The 17,912-nt window shown below is 36.6% G+C and overlaps 2 protein-coding genes across 2 annotated transcripts; one reads left to right on the top strand and one right to left on the bottom strand.

Annotated features, from left to right (window-relative positions):
• The first annotated feature begins 918 nt into the window (after window positions 1-918).
• LOC136806590 (hatching enzyme 1.2-like) lies at window positions 919-17,608 on the top strand. Its single transcript, XM_067063180.1, has 11 exons — window positions 919-975; window positions 1,417-1,515; window positions 2,320-2,376; window positions 3,152-3,184; window positions 11,821-12,006; window positions 12,696-12,804; window positions 13,136-13,257; window positions 14,323-14,376; window positions 15,590-15,680; window positions 16,443-16,634; window positions 17,147-17,608. The coding sequence occupies exons 1-11, from the start codon at window positions 930-932 to the stop codon at window positions 17,247-17,249; spliced, it is 1,092 nt and encodes a 363-aa protein (XP_066919281.1). The 5' UTR covers window positions 919-929; the 3' UTR covers window positions 17,250-17,608.
• Window positions 3,181-7,932, bottom strand: LOC136806589 (uncharacterized). The gene is made up of 4 exons (XM_067063179.1): window positions 7,202-7,932; window positions 6,611-6,736; window positions 5,383-5,704; window positions 3,181-3,690 (listed from the first exon to the last, which is right to left on the bottom strand). Exons 1-4 carry the CDS (start codon window positions 7,821-7,823, stop codon window positions 3,528-3,530), a joined length of 1,233 nt encoding a protein of 410 aa, XP_066919280.1. The 5' UTR covers window positions 7,824-7,932; the 3' UTR covers window positions 3,181-3,527.
• Window positions 17,609-17,912: the final 304 nt, after the last annotated feature.

The following is a 17,912-nucleotide window of genomic DNA, read 5'->3' as shown; positions in this document are numbered from 1 at the left end:
TTAAAGAGACGCAAGAACAAAAGAGTTTTTTTTGGATTAGACTGCTGGTGTTGGAGATTTTGCCAGAAGGACTTTTGATGGGACGTTAAAGGGGGGTTAAAATTGTCTTGAATTGTTGAGATACAGTACAGTATTCGTTTTTTTTTTTATTAGAACCAAGTTTATAAGAACATTTAAGGCTGAAGATCGACGAAATTTTAAGAACATGGCCAACCTCTGCTCAGAAAAAATTAACTAAAAACAGCAAGATTTTCAATTTTTCAAGTACGTAGTTTAAAACACATTTGAAAACATCATTTCCTAAAATTCGCAAGGGTCGTCGTCTCAAGAACACATTTGATTTCCCAGTTTTCAGAGTTTCTAAGTTTGATGTTAGTCAGGAAGAAAAGACATTTGTTATTGTTATTCTGCCTGTAAATTTGACGTAAGGATTTTGTACTTTTAAGCTTTTTTTACATGCACGTAAAATTTTACTTTAGACCTTACGGAAAATCGTTCGTAAGGCTGTCTTTTGGGAATTTCCCCGACATTATGAAGAGTTTTTGTTGATTAAGAGGGTCTTACGTGACTTCAAAACTTTTTGAACGTAAGCAAACTCTACATAAGGCATTAAAACACTACGTAAGCTTGGGGAAATTCCCCACCCTTCAAGGTCTTAATTAAAATTTTACGTACATGTGAAAAAAGCTTTAGTGTTTTGAAAATTAAGAACGTGTTTAAGAACATGTTTATAGGCTGTAAATTATAAAGAAAATAAGCACATCCAGCCTCAACCAAAATTTAAGTGTTCTAATAAAAAAAAAACGTATAAGGATACGCTAAATTCTCGAAATCGAACTAGAGTAGATTCTCTCTAATCCACGAAAGGGTCTTCTTTGTTATGGCTGACAAAATATTAGATTTATTGTATTTTATAGGGGAAGAAAATAATGAAAGAAAAGAATTTTGTGGTTTTGCTAATAGTCGTAAGCGTGGGTGAGTATCCTTTATGCTTTATTGAAGGGGGTCGATTGGCAATTTTTCGAAAAAAACCCGACGAAGATTTTTACTTTGATCATCCCTTCAACGGTAAGATTGCAAAGAAAATAGCCTTAGCCTTAGTGCCCTTAGCTTTAGGTTTTTAATGATACTGATAGCGCTCACGATTTTATTGACCTCATTATTAGTAAAATCAAAAAAAAGTGTAAAGTAGATCTGGGCACGAGACTGATCTTTAAAGTGAAGAGCAATAGAGAAAGTAGGCCTATTTTAGATAAGTCCATTCGCTTTAAGTATGCACCTTTATGGCTACAATGTGGAAACCATGTAAACCTAATAAGACTGATTCCCCTGAGAATGGTTTTTCCACATGGCAGTAAAATACAGTGCATATTTTAGACGAATGGACTCTCTGTTACTCGATTTCTTTTCTTCCAGCTTCGACGACTGCAGCTCACAAACTCCACCATCATAACCACAAGAAAAACTTCACTACTGACTTCAATGGCGCACCGCCGCCTCCAGGAGCAGGAGCAGGTAGGATCGACCGTAGCAAATAGGTAGAGCGGTGAGAGCATCCTGTTACGATGTGTAAGGTCCTGGGTTCAATCCCCAGCCAAGTCTTACCATAGACTACGCACTTAGTACAAAAAAGTACTTGATGCCTCCCTGCTTGATTGTCAATAACTAAAGAGAAAGATCAAGGGTAAGTGGTGAAATCCAGATAAAGGAGTGGTACCTCCTCTACCTTCGGGTAGACATTTGGAGAGAGGAACCATTCGGGTCGCCTTCCACTGCGGTCGCAAACTTACTTACTAAAGGTTAGCTGGTAATTTTCCTCATTTCAATTGCTTAACTGGCCTGATGGGTAATTTTTGCCCATAGTAAGTCTTGCGACACTGATCTTTTTATACGCTGGACACAGTTTCTTGATCCCGGCAAAGCAGAATCTTTGATCAGAGTTTTTGTGCAAGTACCCTAATGGTAGCACTACTCAATGAAAAAACTGAAAGTTTCATTGAAATAAAAATTGACCAGCATCGAGTAGTGCTACTATTAGGGTACCACTTTTCTAAAAACTCCGATCAAAGATGAAAAGTTTAGCCTTGATCTTTCTTTTCGATTGCTGAGCATCAAGCGTAGAGGCGATCAAGTACCATTTTCGAATCTTTGGTATAACTCGGTGGGGGATTGAACCAACGATCTCGCACGCAGAAGCCAATTAAACTACCTTTACACTAGGGAAGTCTGCTTATCCACCGATCTTGGGAAAGGGTTTATGTGTTTAATTTTTCCGGCTAGCAAACCGGCTAGTAAATAATTTATTTTTTCAAATTGTAGATTTGGGGCCAGATGAATCTGTGATGGACCACATCATGAAAGTTAATCTAAGAAAAGGTAAATAAGTTAATAGTTTTTCTTTCTTTGTTTCAAGCATTGCACACGAAAAATGTATTTTCCTATTTTTGGCTAGGATTTTACAGATTTTCGGAATTTCCCTAAATTTTTGCTTGGGATAAAAGAATCCTTATAAGCATTTTTCAACCTTATCAATGCCTCGATCTAAGCATTCGGAACCTGTTTTCAAATATTTGTATACTTAAAAGACAGGTAGTCTTTCTTTTTTTGTTTGAAAAATTTTTAAAATATACATCAATATTACAAGTATTTTTATAAGAAAACGAGGCTGACTCGATTTAACCGAAAATCTAAGAACAAATTAAAAACAATCCAAACCGAGGCTCCAGAAATGCCCGGGGGGGGCACTCATATGATCTGGCCTACGTCAGTTTTTCTTTGAAGCAGAAAAATTCCCAACCCAAGCTTCTTCTTTCACGCAGATTTACAGCTGACAAATATAGTGCAGTATTAGGGTTGGGTAAATCAAGAGAGAATGCACTGAAAGGTTACCTTTGGAGCCATATTGAACTGCACTGTAAGGGTACGATTTTGAAAAGCAGATTTTGTGCGGCACATACCGTCGTTTCGAAATCGAGTGCCCCCCTGCAGAAATGGCTTTAAAATTGTTGAATTTAAGCCCTTTAGTTTTTAGTCAATAAGTAAATAAAATAAACATATATTAAGAACATTATAAGAACTGAAAATCACAAATCATCGAGCCTCGGCAACAATGTACAGGTTTAATCTTTACAATTTTTGTTCCATTCAACAGCTGATGGCCACGATGCACCACACATGTACACAGGTATCACTGATCTCCATTTTCTCTGGATATGGTTCTATAATTTTACTTTATTAAAAGAAACATTATTTTTCTATTCCAATACTTCAATAGTTCCACACGTTTATTTTGAACTGCTTTTTTCGGTGATGTGCTGTAAATAACGACCAAACAACGAATCTTTGAATAAAATCAAGACCAGAATGCTAAGGGGACGGGGAGATAGATATGTAGTGAGAAACATCAATTATTTTTTATAAAAGCAAGACCAGAAGGGTCAGAGTAATGAATATAAATGGTCAGCCCCAACGATTATACTATGATCGTCACCACGTCAAATCTTTGGATAAAAGCAAGACCAGAAGGGTCAGGGTAATGAATATAAATGGTCAGCGCCAACGATTATTCTATCTTCGTCTCCAGGGCGAATCATAGATAAAAGCAAAAGATCTCCGCCAGTGCCTTGGTAAAATAGCAGCTCCATATAATACATTTTACCATGCTCCATGAATTTCGTCCCACTAGCTGCCCTGAAATAACAAACGAATGAATCAAATGAAAATTATATATTCATGACGTAACCTTTTATACGGAGATACCTTAAGAACAACTGGCATTTTTACTTTGAATTTTAAGCAATATAACTGTTGTGTGTTCCGAGTGTTTCCGTACAAAAGATTGTGTCATGAATATCCATTTCATTCTTTTTGAATGATACACGCATTTTTTATGAGAATATTCATGATGTAATCTCATGGTTGATTGAAATTTGTTTGAAGTTTTTGTTTTACGTCAATTTGTAGTTTTCCTCCTACCTTAAGTGGATAAATTTTGGCGGGGATAAAATTTGGCGAATTTGGCGAATTGTGCCAAAATTCGCCAAATTCCCCGCCAAATTCAACAAAAATAGAATTATGTGAAAAATCACAACTTTTTAGTATATTTTTGAGTAATTTGCACCCATTTCAGTGTGACAAAATTTCCAATTCGCCAAATTAAATCCCGGCCGAACTTTACGAAATTGATCTATCGCCAAATTAAATCCCCACCAAAAATCGTATTTTGGCCAATCGCCAAATTAAAACCACGCCAAAATTTATCCACTTAAGGTAGCTTTTAAAAAATGACACGCACCATTGCAATGTCTTCCATGAACCCAACAGCTATTTGGTTGAAAGTGACGTATTGACTGGTTTTACGTCACTTACAACCAATCAGATGTTGGGTCTATGATATTGTCAGAAGACATTGCAACGGTGCATATCATAATTTGAAATCTCTCACATTCAGGACTTTCTCTGACGTCCTGGCGTAGAAAATTCAAATGCTAGGTAATAGGTTCCCTAATAGAAGTTTACCTAGAGTTATCAAATTTAAGAAACTTCTTTTACTTTTAGGGTTTCTTTTACATTTAAAACTTTTTTTTTATGTTTCTGCCTTAATTTTTAGTGTTAAGTTGACGTCAAATTACAGAATACATAGAATTTCAATCAACCACGAGATTAACCGGGAATCGTATGCTTAAGGCCAGTGTCCACTTTCGCGCGAAGCGCGCGAAACTTTTCACGGTATTTGTAACGTCATTGGTTGATTGAAAAAAAAAGCAATTCCATTGGTCAAAATTGACGTAACGTTTGAAAAAAGTTGAACTATCTTTTTGTTCGCGCGAAACTTTTTTATGACGTAATCTTTTCTTCAGACAAAAACGGTTAAGAAAAATCTTTCGCGCGCTTCGCACGAAAGTGGACATCAGGCTTTACTCTTGTGGAATTCGAGATAAATCATCTTTTGTCTTATTTTGAATTTTTTTGAATTTCTCTCGTTGCAATTGGGGAATTTCAAAAAATGTTCAAAATTAACCTCGGTAAAATTATCCCAAATTTCCCTCATAACCATGAGATTACAAATTGGCCAAAAATTGAGGATATGCTAAGAATTTCACCATACCATGGAATTTGGCAACAAAACTTGAGAATGCCGTTTTACAGCATAAATTGCCATTTATATTTTTATAAGAATAAATTGATTAGAAAAATAGAAGCTTAAAAATATCAAGGATAAGAGCAAGTTTAAGAATTGGATAGAGTCTAAAATACCGAATTTTCAACCTAGAATGACAAAAAAAATTAAACCTCAGCCATCAAAAAACGATTTTTAATTTTTCATAAAAAATGTCACTAACAGGATTTGGCCTGGGAATAATAAAGATTAAAAACTCTTACAAGGTATATTGGTTATTGTGATGCATTAATTTTGCAATCTGCTGTCTGCTTGAGGGCGTTTCATCCGCCCCTATATTAAGCACCGCCCAACCGTCGCCCCTTAGCCAGAATGAATACACCCCTGTAACATCGGGTGCGAAAAGTGCTTGCATTCGAACAGCATAGAGGTGCCCCATTTTAGGGTAAATCCAAAAATCGGATTGCCGTGTGGAGTAGTGGAATCCGTTTTTGAATTTTTTTCGGAATTCGGATTCGAATTTCGAGAAACCACCACCATGAAAAGAGCCGTTCATCTTCTGGAACAATACTGGATGTTGAGCAACTAAAATTCAAAATTGGAAAAATATACAGTACTGTCAACTCTCTCTCTATTTCGACCCTCTATAATTCGAATCTTTCTGTAACTCGAACTAAAACATTGAACCCCTAAGCGTGAAAGTAGTGTAAAATGCTCTCTGGGGAGACTGTTCAACTAATGTTTCCAGACCATCTAAAAAGAACGACTACTAGGTACCTGCGAAAGCATCCAGCGAGGTCCTTTTTTTAAACATCTGTTTCCCAGGCATAGCCTTCCTGGAAAATTTGATCTGTTGGCCAAAAGTTTCAAAAATCTCATTCCTAGAAATGAAGATCTGTTTCTCCTCAAAACCTAAATTTTTAATCTTAAAGTATCCTCCCTAGAAAAATTTATCTGTTTCCCCATTTTTCAAAAAACGTTCTCTCCTGGAAAAGGGAAACAGATATTTCGGGGAAATGGGCTCGTTGGCTGCTTCTGTACCCGACCTAATAGCCAGGGGGGTTTGGAATAAGAATAAAATCTCAAAACTTAATAAACGGGGAGGCTGGAATAAAAATGTCCTGGGTGGAAAATATTCGAAAAGGAGGCTAATACAGCAGAATTAGGGCAAAAGAGGGAACTTTCAAAAACAAATTCCCAAAAATCAATAGGCGGGGGGGGGTGGGTTGGAATAAGAATGTCCTGGGTGGAAAATTTTCGAAAAATTAATTAGTGCCCCCCCCCCCCCAGCTATTAGGTACCCGAGAGTAATAACTACCACGACATAAAGAATGACACATATTTGGGTTAGATGAAATATTGAAATAGTATTTAGCACTAATCATTTTTTTCACTTTTTTTACCTTTATTGAGTGTGAACAGAAACGCCTTTTTCTTTGACCTGACTCTACAGAAAATCGGTAATACATCCTTGTAAAGTGACAAACTTACCTCTATCTAAAACCATACGGCAATTTTGATTTGATGTGTCGGCATAACCTGTCATCCGCGCGTACGATCCATCCGAAAACCCTCCGTACGGGTAAATAGCTTGGTGGGCGTTATCCAGATAACCGACTAAAGAAAAATACAAAGTTCAGGTCAGAAGTACTAAGTTTCCTTCACCGCGCGGTCGAGAACCCTTTATCGCATGGTCGAGAAACCTTTATCGCGCGGATCGCATGGTCGAGAATCCTTTATTAGTGCCCTAAAAGGGCAAGAGATTTACATAGGCTCTACACTGAACGAAAAAATATAAAAGCAGCTACCATATCATGATTCTGGAAAACGGAGCATGTTTTGTTTATTATAAACTGGAGTCTTTTATAATATATTTAATACCATAATATTATGGGTTTTATGCAATAATATCATAGTTGTTACTGTCCTATATCGAACTAAAACCCTCGCTTCAGCTAGAAAGTTGTGTAAATTCTCCCTGTAACTCGAATCTTTATCTATTTCTCTAATTCGAATAAAAATTATCTGTCCCTTAATAGTCGAAGTAGAGAGAGTTGTACGTAATGTAATAATTTATCTTACAAGAGTTTAACCTCCATCGCCATGATGTTTTTTTGATATAATCTCCTGTCCAGTCTGCCAACGGTCGAAGTGCCAAGTGTTTGTTTGGGTCCCACATAACAGCCAACCCGGAGCACAAATGAATCAATGTACCAGCCGCTCGGTCAAAATCGAAGTAGGCTTCAATGCCAGTGCACGAAGGATTGGATATGGGTTTATAATAGAGGTAGACAAACGTAGGCGTTCCAAAATTACAAGGATCGGACCCAGTACTTGTGATACAATAATTCCTATTCACATCTAAAATCCGGGTTACACTCGTTATGCCGGTATCATAATGACGGAAACCGGGTTTAATGACATAATCTCGACCATCATTGATGTCGTAATCAACATGCTGGCATTCCTTAATGACGTCATTGTAATTAATAGATTTGCATGGAGTTTCAGCAACACAGCGATCGAAACAGACTTCCAAAGAATCGCTTGAGAAAATGAAGTAAGGTTGCTTGGCTGGCACCTTTCCATTGTGCCGCAAAATGAATTTGGCAAAGCGTTGATCAGCCAGTCTAACTATGTTATGGGCGTGTATAGTGTAAGAATATGCCAAGGCATAAAAAACTCGGACAGCAATTCTCAGCATACTTTTTCAAATTTTTAATTTTAATTCTTCAATTTATCTAATCTTTTTATGAAACATATTTACACTCAATGAGCCGTTCCATTTTATATCTATACAGGGTGGTTGACGAACATTTCCAGGGTGTGATTTTAGAAGAATTGCAAGGAATCTAAAGGAGTTTTTTTTCATTTTTCTAGGGGTTTCCAGGGAGTTAAGACTGGTTTTAGTTTTTCCACCTTCGCTTTAAGGCATGAAAAGAATTTTCAAGGGTTTTTCTCGCTAATTTTGCCCTTTTCCAGAGGTTATCCACACATTTCCCAGAATTTTTGGTTTGAAAAGGTTCGTCCACCCTCCTGTTTGGATATTTAATGTAACAGCCCAATACCAAAGAAATGTATCTTCGCGTACTCTTAGGTGCCAAATAAACGCGCCCCCCCCCCCCCCCCGCTTGTTAATTTTTAAGAATATTTTCAGCTGTCAAAGAGAAGGCCCTTGTTTTGTTCTAAATAGCCTAATTTTAGCCTATATTTACCTTATTTTGGGTTTTCAGAAGTACAATTTCCAATCCCCCCCGGCAATTAGGTCCCCCCGTTTATTAAAATCGCGAAAATTTTCCAACTCCCCCGTTTATTCGAGCCCCCCCCCGTTTATTTGGCACCTAAGAGTACATAATAAATCTTCAATGATAAAATCTTCAATGATAAAATAACTCTTCAATGATAGTTATTATTGCGATACCACCCCGATACACTTTGTCGCGCTTCTTAATTATCACCCTAAATTAGATCCCATCTTTTTTGACACTTTTTTCTTTTGTATTTATGTGGGAAAATGCCCGCGCAGTAATCGGTTGCTACGGTCAAAAAGAGTATGATATGCGTAAGTAAGATTACGTCATTTTCCAAGCGGAACCACCCGAAAAAAACAAAGTTTTACCCTATCTTTATTAATTAACAAGGGTCAAATTCCGGCTTTAGCAACTCTAATTTTCTGGCTCATTTTCTGACCACCCCTGATATTATACCATAATTATGCTCATTGGGTCAAGGGCTATCGTTTGCCATGGTTAGATTATCTAAAAGACATTTACTTCACGAGATAGTGTAAAAACATTCGGCAAATTTGAGCCCTCGAGCCTTACCAACCTGGCTGCTTTTTTTTTTTTTTAATAAGATAATCTTACCTTTAAAGAAACCGCGTCTCGGATAATACACCTTTTCGACCGTAGCCGCCAATTGCCGCGCGGATATTGTTTTTGTCCACTTTGTCCCACTAAAACCGTCCCAGTCCTTTTTTGACACATTTTTCTATTGTCTATAGGTTGCGAAAAAAGGACTGGGATGGTTTTAGTGGGATAAAAATGCCCGCGCGGCAATTGGCAGCTACTGTCAAAAAGGTGTATTTTAATTGATCATGAGTAACACATACCAAAAAGAAAAGTTAAGTAAATTTGCAATCGCAATCGAGGGTGAGCCAAAGTTCCCTCTTCTTCGAAGGTAGGGGAAGGCGCCCTGGATTTCTCCGCTTACCCTTGATCTTTCTTTAGTTGCTGAGCATCAAGCAAACAGACACGAAGCAATATTTTGAAGTTTTCCTATTGCTCGTCCAGTGGTTGAACCAACAACTTTGCGCAACGTACCCAGCTGGCACACGACACTGTTTCAACGTTTATCTAACGTTTACAACGTCCATATAACGTTGAAACAGCGTTGTGGGTAGCTAGATTCTCTACCTTCATCTTCATGGCTACTCAGAATAGAAATGACTCCGTTTTTCGGAGGTCAAAATATTTTGTTTATGCGTGATTGGTCGGTTATTTAGCCGACACACAGGGGTGGGGGTTAAATAAACAATTCAATCAAATAGAAAAATATTAATCAGTGATGCCTATTGAAAATTTAAGCTGATGAATATTTTATTCCCCATCATAACATAGGCTTCTTTATTTATTGCTGTTGAATATTGTTTTTAAATATTTTGAATATTTATCAAATAACAAATTTATTTCGGGGTTTCTTTCTCTATTGCCGTTTTATTTCGGTCTATCACCGTTTTAAACAAACTACAAAAATTCTCTCAAGACTTTAATTTACATTTGTTGCAAATTTCTTCAGAATTTTGTTTATATTTCGACTTTATACGGCATATTTTATTTGAGTTCTTTTGGGGACATTTGAAATTCGACTGATGTAACCGTTTATGCCATTCAACTCTTGTTGCGCTCAAAGCGACAGCCTTTGAAGGCTTAATTTATGTAATTTATGCATTAATTAAGCCGTGCGCCTTGTTCGACCATAAAATGCTGAGTGGGTAGCGGCCTTAATCCGAAAAGAATTTCCATGGGGTCTAAGAAAGTTTTATTTCATTTTTCTAAGGGGTGAAAGTTATTCTAATATTTTCAGGGGGTAAAAGACAGATTATAGTTTGTCCACCTTCACTTTTGGGTAAAATATGAAAGGAGTTTTTCTAAGAGTTCTCTTGGGAATCTTGCCATTTTTCAGGGGGGGGGTATCCACATATTTCTAAGAATCTTTTAACGGAACAGCCCACTACAAGGAATATTTGTCGGGATTAATTTTGTAAGAGCTGTATTTGTCATCAATTTTGAATTAGCATTCTCTTCTATTCTTGATGTATTTTTATATACCTTATCGGGGAAAAGTGACGAAATTTTGGCCAAGTGACGAATATTTTTCCCCGACGAAAATTTTCCCCAGCCTTAATGCGTTTATCAACTACCAGCAAGTGACGAATATTTTTCCCCGATAAGAATTATTCTTATAATATAAAATACCACGTTCTTGTGCACCAATACCGGTATTCCCTCTATTAGCCAAATTCTGGAGCCGCTCGCTGCGCTGCAGTTGATGAGCGTGTCGGGACAAAAATCAGATTTTGCTATATGCACAGACCGCGCAAAGCAATTTTTTTCCCCGATAATTTTTCCTATCCATCATTCCGTGATTCAGGGGGTATTGGGTCAGGGTCAGGGTTGCTAGTAACGGCTTGTCACTGTGCCGGGTGCATACTCGGCGCCTTGGGCCCCGCAGGGTTGCTAGTAACGGCTCGAATTTCAGTCAGGTTTAAAAAAGGGGTACTTTTACCCATATTATAATAACATTACCCCCGTCTTTTGCCAGTTTGGTATAATGTGTTATGAATTACGTGAATATGCTGTGCGGCGATGGTTCAATGGATAGAGCGCTGGTTTCCGGCATACATGTGCTTGAATTATTCTTGTCATATTATTTAAGGGAATTCTGCATTCTTAGAAATAACCCATATAAGACTCTTATAAAAAAGATACGTTTATTTGTTTACCAAACTTTTCTACAGCTCATAATAATAATTTACATTATACATGTCTAAAAGTTTAGGCTCCCTTGGTATTCAACTGAAGTTGGTATGCAATTTAACATTTCCGTCAAATAACCGATTCAGTAGAGTCCCCTAACTCGAATATTTCCTTAAAGGTTTTATTTTTACATAAGTGTTCCCGTTTCATATCAGACACACATTTCATGTCGGGACAGTGTCTGCCTATTGTTAAATTATGATATAAGCAAAAAAATGTTTTTCTTTTCCTCTTTCTGACCAATCTTGCTCCACATTCGTGTCAATCCAATGTGAAAAAGCTTGTGAATTAAAATTGATGAGTAAACAAACGGTATCACTCTTATTTAAAAACAAAACCTTTAACACTTATCGTAGATTCCTTAACTCGAACACTCTAACAGTAATATAGTGAGTCCTGAAAAAAGCGGACAAATTTTAATATAAAATAAAATCCTATTAATTCATGCCAAATTTATGACCCGAATACTTAACATTTCAATGATGAAAGTGAAAACTAAGTCTAGTTTAGAAATGAGTTTTGAGGATTTTACTTCATATAAAAATGTGTCCGTTTTTTTTTCCGTGTATTATTTGGCTCGGTTTCTCACACAGACAAAACAATCATTAGCAGAATTTCGGCAAGATTGAACTAAATTCCACTCCTCTTTTCGTCCACTCACAGATGATGGAAGTTATGTCGAACTTTTTGAAGGTGACATCATCAAAACACCTAGACTAGAGGACGAGGTTGCAGAAATGAAAGATGGTTCACAGGGTGGATTGCGGGCTAATGATGCTATCAATCGTGGACAATGGACCGATGGCGAAATTCCGTATACTTTTCATTCCTATTTCAGCTCTGCCGGAAGTAAGTTTTTTTATAAGTAGCTTTTGCATTTTTGCATTAGTGTTGTTAGCCTGCATCACCCTGTTACTTTTTGAAAAATCTCCGTGATGAAGAGTTTGATACAGGCTTTGGTAAAATGGCGAGTGATACTTTCTTATCCATGTTCTTAAAGAACATGGCGACATATCTGACATATTTTTACAACGTATTTTGGTAAGCCCAGTAAATCCCTAGCTGACAAATTTTGTTTCAATCTTTATTTAACGCTACTACATGGGTACGTGCTCTCTCACATAGTGGTATGATGGTCATCGCCCTTGGCTTCCGTCTGGGAAGACCGAGTTCGATTCCCACTGTAGTACAACGGTCTACTTAAGTATTAAAAACACCTTCACCCGGGTTAAGTCATATCATGTAAAAGAGGGAGGGGACCGTGTCTCTGAGATATGATATGATAATTCTGATATGAGATATGCTGAACGGTGAAAAAGAATGCGGCGATTATATTTCGATTTTTTCCGACATGTTTCGGACTTGGTCCGTTCTCAAGGGAATCATATGATATGATATTATATATTATTTTAAACGATGTGTGCGGTGGTTCGTATCTCGTTCTACGCTCACGACGAGCTATATGCTCTAACACGTAGTTAGAGTGTCATCACTATCATGCATCTTTTTTTAATCCTCCTTCGTTCTTCTACTCACAGGATCAGTAGTTCGAAAAGCAATCGAAGTCTTCAAGAAACACACATGTATCAAGTTTCGTCCACGATCGGGAAGTGATCATAATTACGTAACGTTCATGCATGGTGGAGGGTATGACGTCATTAATACTTTGTTCTTCAGCCAAATATACCTCGGAGGCCCCTTTAGTCCAACTTATTGTTTATAATATTCTTTCTACGGTTTTTTGTCAAAAAGCTTGGCGATTTTCTTGAATTTAGCTCAAGAAGGTTTGCCGATTTTCATCCTTTTTTCGCAATAGTTTCTGCTCGATCCCTAACATAAACGAACTTTTAATTACATTTTAATTCACGTAAGATTTCCTCCAAAAGTAAAATTCGTGGTGAAATTACTTGAAATATGAGGGGCTTTCTGTTCACCAAATCTTTCATCTACAAAGTTGACCTCATTCATTCATTTTCAGATGTTCATCCATGATTGGTATGCAGGGAGGACGGCAACAAATCTCATTGGCTAATGGTTGCTTGGTAACAGGGATTGCTGTCCATGAGATGATGCATGCTGCTGGGTTTTACCACGAACAAAGTAAGTGTAGAAAGAAAAATTCTTTTTTGGTTTACTCCATTTAGTGATTCATCAAGACACATATGTGATTATTATGACTATACACTGGCTGAAAATACACTCTCTCATTCGATTTTCAAGGGAAATTTGATTTTCATCGAATAAGAGACTGTATTTTCAGTCAGTTGACCCTAGGGATTCTTGATATGCGTTGGTCAAGATTACGTCATTTTCACTATCGGAAACAACTGGAAACACCGGAATTTAATCCGTGAGTATTACTAAAAATGGCAAAACAGGGGTCAAATTCCTGTTTTTTTCGGGTGTTTCGGGTGAAAATGACGTAATCTTGACTTACGCATATCAAGAACACAGCCCTTGTCCCACAAATTGCACTAGTGTTTTTTTTCACATTCTAATACTGAGACATCCTAGTAATTTCCGAAAAGTCTGGCACACAAACCAAACACCGCAAAACGTTTTCGCCAATCAGGGTTGCCAAAAATCTTGTATTTAACTAAGCCATGCTAGACTGTAGGGCAGTCATTTTTTCGTACTCACAAAACGGGGAAATAAGTCGAAAAATAATAATAGTAATAATCGGGAAAAAATCCGTGAGTTTAGTTTGACTCTGTGCCTATGTCTATGCTAAGCGAATGTACCATCATGGTCGCAGTCTATTGAGAATTAAGCTTATTTCCTCGTTTTTCGAAATTTGGGGTTCGGGCGAGAAAGTCGAGTTTGGGCCGTCTCTTAAATTTAATCGCATATTTCAATTTGGCTCGGGTTTATAGACTTCCAGGCTATATTATGAGCCTTAATAAACCATTTTTGAACTTTTGGATCCTCAGTCTTAAGTCACATGTTAAAACTCAGAGTTAAAACTCTACCCTTCCAACCTACTTTAGAGCACTTACAAATCGATTGTGGTTTCAAAAATTCCCGGTGAATTTCCCTCTTTCTCAAATATTACGACCATGATTGTAGTGAGCGTAAGACGAGCGTTAGCTACAGCGTCATAGGCGTTTATTTTAATGGTCTGCGCCATGCTATAGTTACACAAAAAGCTTTTTCTTTGTGAACCAGGTCGAAGAGATCGGGATCAATATATTCGCATTAATTGGAGCAACATCAACAGACGTAAGTGTCATCGTTTATCATGTATACGGTTTTATTATTGTTATTTTATTTGTATTTAAATTCCTGAAGCCTTCGAATTTTCCTAACGTTTTGAGTTTCAAGCCTAAAATTGTTCCCAAAAAGTTCTTTAAATTTACCGTTTTGTGAGTCTTTCGTCCGAGACGACTCTTTGACATAATAATTAAGCTCGCTTTGCTACCTGTCATTTTTTAGAAATTAAATGGGTTTTTTTTACTTTTATGGGAAATATGTATACGATTTTGTTGCATTTTCCAAGGAAAATGAACAATAATATTTTCTTGTATAATGAATGGAACATTTTGATTAAGACATTGTCTGTATTTTCCAAGGAAAAAATTACATAATTTGATTAGATAATTTTGATATGTTTCGAGAAAATTATCTATAGCAATCTTTAGCTTCGATTACTAAGTTGCTTTCTGTCTTAAGTGCCAACCCTTAGCAGCGCGATCAGCTTTCAAGGAGACTGGCCTCTTTTCGACTACGTTTTTGAAAATACATTCGTAGAATCGCTCTTGTGAAAAATATAAGATATTCAGAAACGTCAACTTAGCTGAGCTATTCAATTGCTAAAAATAGTTAGCACTCCCACCACAGAGACTCAGGAAAACGTCTCTCAAATGGAATAGAGATTGGTGGAAATTTATTTGGGTTTTTTAGAGGAAGAATGCCTTTCTATATGAATTTATTATCATTACCTTCAAAAGTCATCCCGACGCTAAGGTTCGACATCTAGGTGTACATGTTTTTTTTATAAGCAAGTGTATGCCCCTTGGTCAGGCTCGAGTATGCTTAAGCTTTCAAAGCATCCAGACATAGAATATGCTTATTATATGCTTAAGAATTATTATATATGCTTTTGATTCACCCAACCAAATCTTTTAGTAAAATCTTTAAAATTTTGTTAATATTTGATTCAAAAAGCATTTAAATTTTTGAGCAGTGGAATGTGGCTAGCCGTGGAATGTCTTTTTTTACTTGACCACTTGCAAACCTTTTTGAATAGAAAGAGATTGACTACTTGAAAAATATTTCAGGCTAGCGTATATCCTTATGTTATGCTTAGGAAATCTGCAAATCTGAGCCTTCATATGCTTATAAGCGTTATGCTTATAAAAAAACATGTATTCGACTACATGCATCACACTCTAAATTAAAAATGGAAAACTCATTGTCACTTTTCTTCATATAGCCATGTGGTACAATTTTCAGAAATATCAATCAGGACAAGCCTCGACATTGGGTGAAGCTTACGATAAAAAAAGCGTGATGCATTATGGGAAGTAAGTTCATCAAGAATCCTTTGCCCCATTCTGCGGGCAGACAGACAGGTTGTGACAAAAGTAATGGGTGGTTTTTACACAATATAAAAAACCACTTTGAGACTACCTTAGTGTGCTAGACGTCAAATTCAGACATAATACAAATAAACAAAAATAATGGAAGGGACAAAATGTAGTTTATCTTGAGTTTATACAAATTGATATTAATTCGTATCAATTATGGTATTTTCGTATATCACTCATATTACTCTTTTACACGGATTACAAACGATATTATATTTCTACTTTGAGGCACTACCGTACTTACCTATAACAATCCAAAATTTCCCTTAACAACCAAATGCTTTTTCTGAGCCCTGATTGGTTGATTTAGGTAAAATGCATCATCATTTTGAGTTCCAACAAATCAGATCGATTGGGCTTTTCCAAAAAAAATTCTATCGAACCCCCTGGATATTCACTCTTAAAAATATGTTCAACCTCCCTGGATATCCTCTCTTATAAAGATGATTACCCCTGGATGTCGTATTTTTTACTTGAAATGACACTTTACCCCTCTATATCCGCTCCCTTGTAGATATCTAACCCCCTGGATATCCACTTTTAAACAAAAATCGTTAACCCCCTGGATATCCGGGATATCAATAGGGGGTACGGACTGTTTGTTAAAAGAAATTTAGGATTGTTAAATATATAAGTAGGGTACTTTTTTGTTCTTTATTACACGGATTATAAACGACATTACTTGTTCGTTTTCATCAGTTACGCTTTTTCAATCAACGGACGAAAAACAATCCAATCGTTATCCAACTACAATGAAGTACTCGGACAAAGAAGTGGTTTTAGTAAGATCGATATCGCGCAATTGAACAAATATTATAATTGCAAAAACACTGGCGGAGGCGGGGTGGTGGGGTGGTGGTGGTGGTGGTGGTGGTGGTGGTGGTGGATCAGGTATAATCTTACTATTGGCCATGAAAACTGTCTGACTCTAACCTATGTGAGTGACTTGGGCTGCACAATTTTTTAAATCAAATTTTAGATCCGGTCTTATTTTTTCTCTATTTTGACTTATTGGCTTCTTAGCCTTTTCAAAAAAAATGAGGTTGGGATTGTTCTTAATTTCTTCTTAGGTTTTGTTCAAAATTAAGTCTGATTTCCTTTATCAATTTTGCATGCTAGACATTAAAATCCCCTGAATATTTCCAAATGTATCAATTTATGTAAATATTTCATTTATATTTTTGTTTGAGGTGAAAGATTATGCAATGGAGTCTCTTCAACTCGAACCTCTATAATTCGAACAAGTTTTCTCGTTCCTTCAGTTAACAATGCCTTATAAACATTATACTACGTTATAAACTCCATCATAATTCGAACTCGAACTAATTTGTGCTCCCCTTGCGTGTTCGAGATATGGAGACTCTACCGTACTTTGATCATCGTTGTTTTCTCTCATTTTTCAGGCTTCAAAGACAACTACGAATTCTGCTTCCTGTTACCGAAATATTGCAAGAATTCTTGGGTGAAAACCAACTGCCAAAAAACGTGTTGCGTCGACAAATATAAAGATATGTGTCCTTACTGGCGACAAAGAGGTTTCTGCACTGCATCTGATAATAAGAATTGGATGAAATTGAACTGTCCTAAATCTTGTGGCTTCTGTTGATTTAAAAGACCTTGTATGCGATAGATATAGCACGGTTTTCATAAGCTCCCTATAACATACTCTCCCCCCTAAGGCAGTAAGTATTCATTCTTGTTAGTCTATAAAAACCAGGCTCTGTTAGGAAATTAATGCATTTATGCTTCCTGGTTCTCGCATAGGCTCTAAAGAATACATTTGAAACTTATAAAATGTTGTTCGGTTAATATTAAAAGCATTGATTCTGAATTATATGGCAGCAATATATGACTATAACCTGAAACCCCGAGTATTTTGATTAGTTTTATGTATGTTACTAAAATTGTTGCCCCCGACCCGAGTGGAAGGAGAATTCAATGAACTACATGTTTTTGTCATAAGAACATCCAAAACTTTTTAAAACCTACGGTTGTGCTTAAACTTTTTGAGTTTTAAGACAAAAATTTTTTTTAAAATGTTCTTATTTTGACCATTTAGTGAGTATTTTTGTTCGATTCCCTAAGAAATTGGATGAGTCCACAAAGCCTTGTAAGGTTTTTCAACTTTTTTTCGGCAATCAAAGCCTTGTGCTCTTATATTTTTTGTTC

The sequence above is a fragment of the Clytia hemisphaerica genome, unplaced genomic scaffold (assembly GCF_902728285.1).
Source record: "Clytia hemisphaerica strain Z4C2 unplaced genomic scaffold, Clytia hemisphaerica genome assembly, whole genome shotgun sequence".
Classification (NCBI taxonomy): Eukaryota; Metazoa; Cnidaria; class Hydrozoa; order Leptothecata; family Clytiidae; genus Clytia; species Clytia hemisphaerica.
Note: the sequence above shows the minus strand (reverse complement) of the source record. Positions and strands in the feature narration are given on the sequence as shown.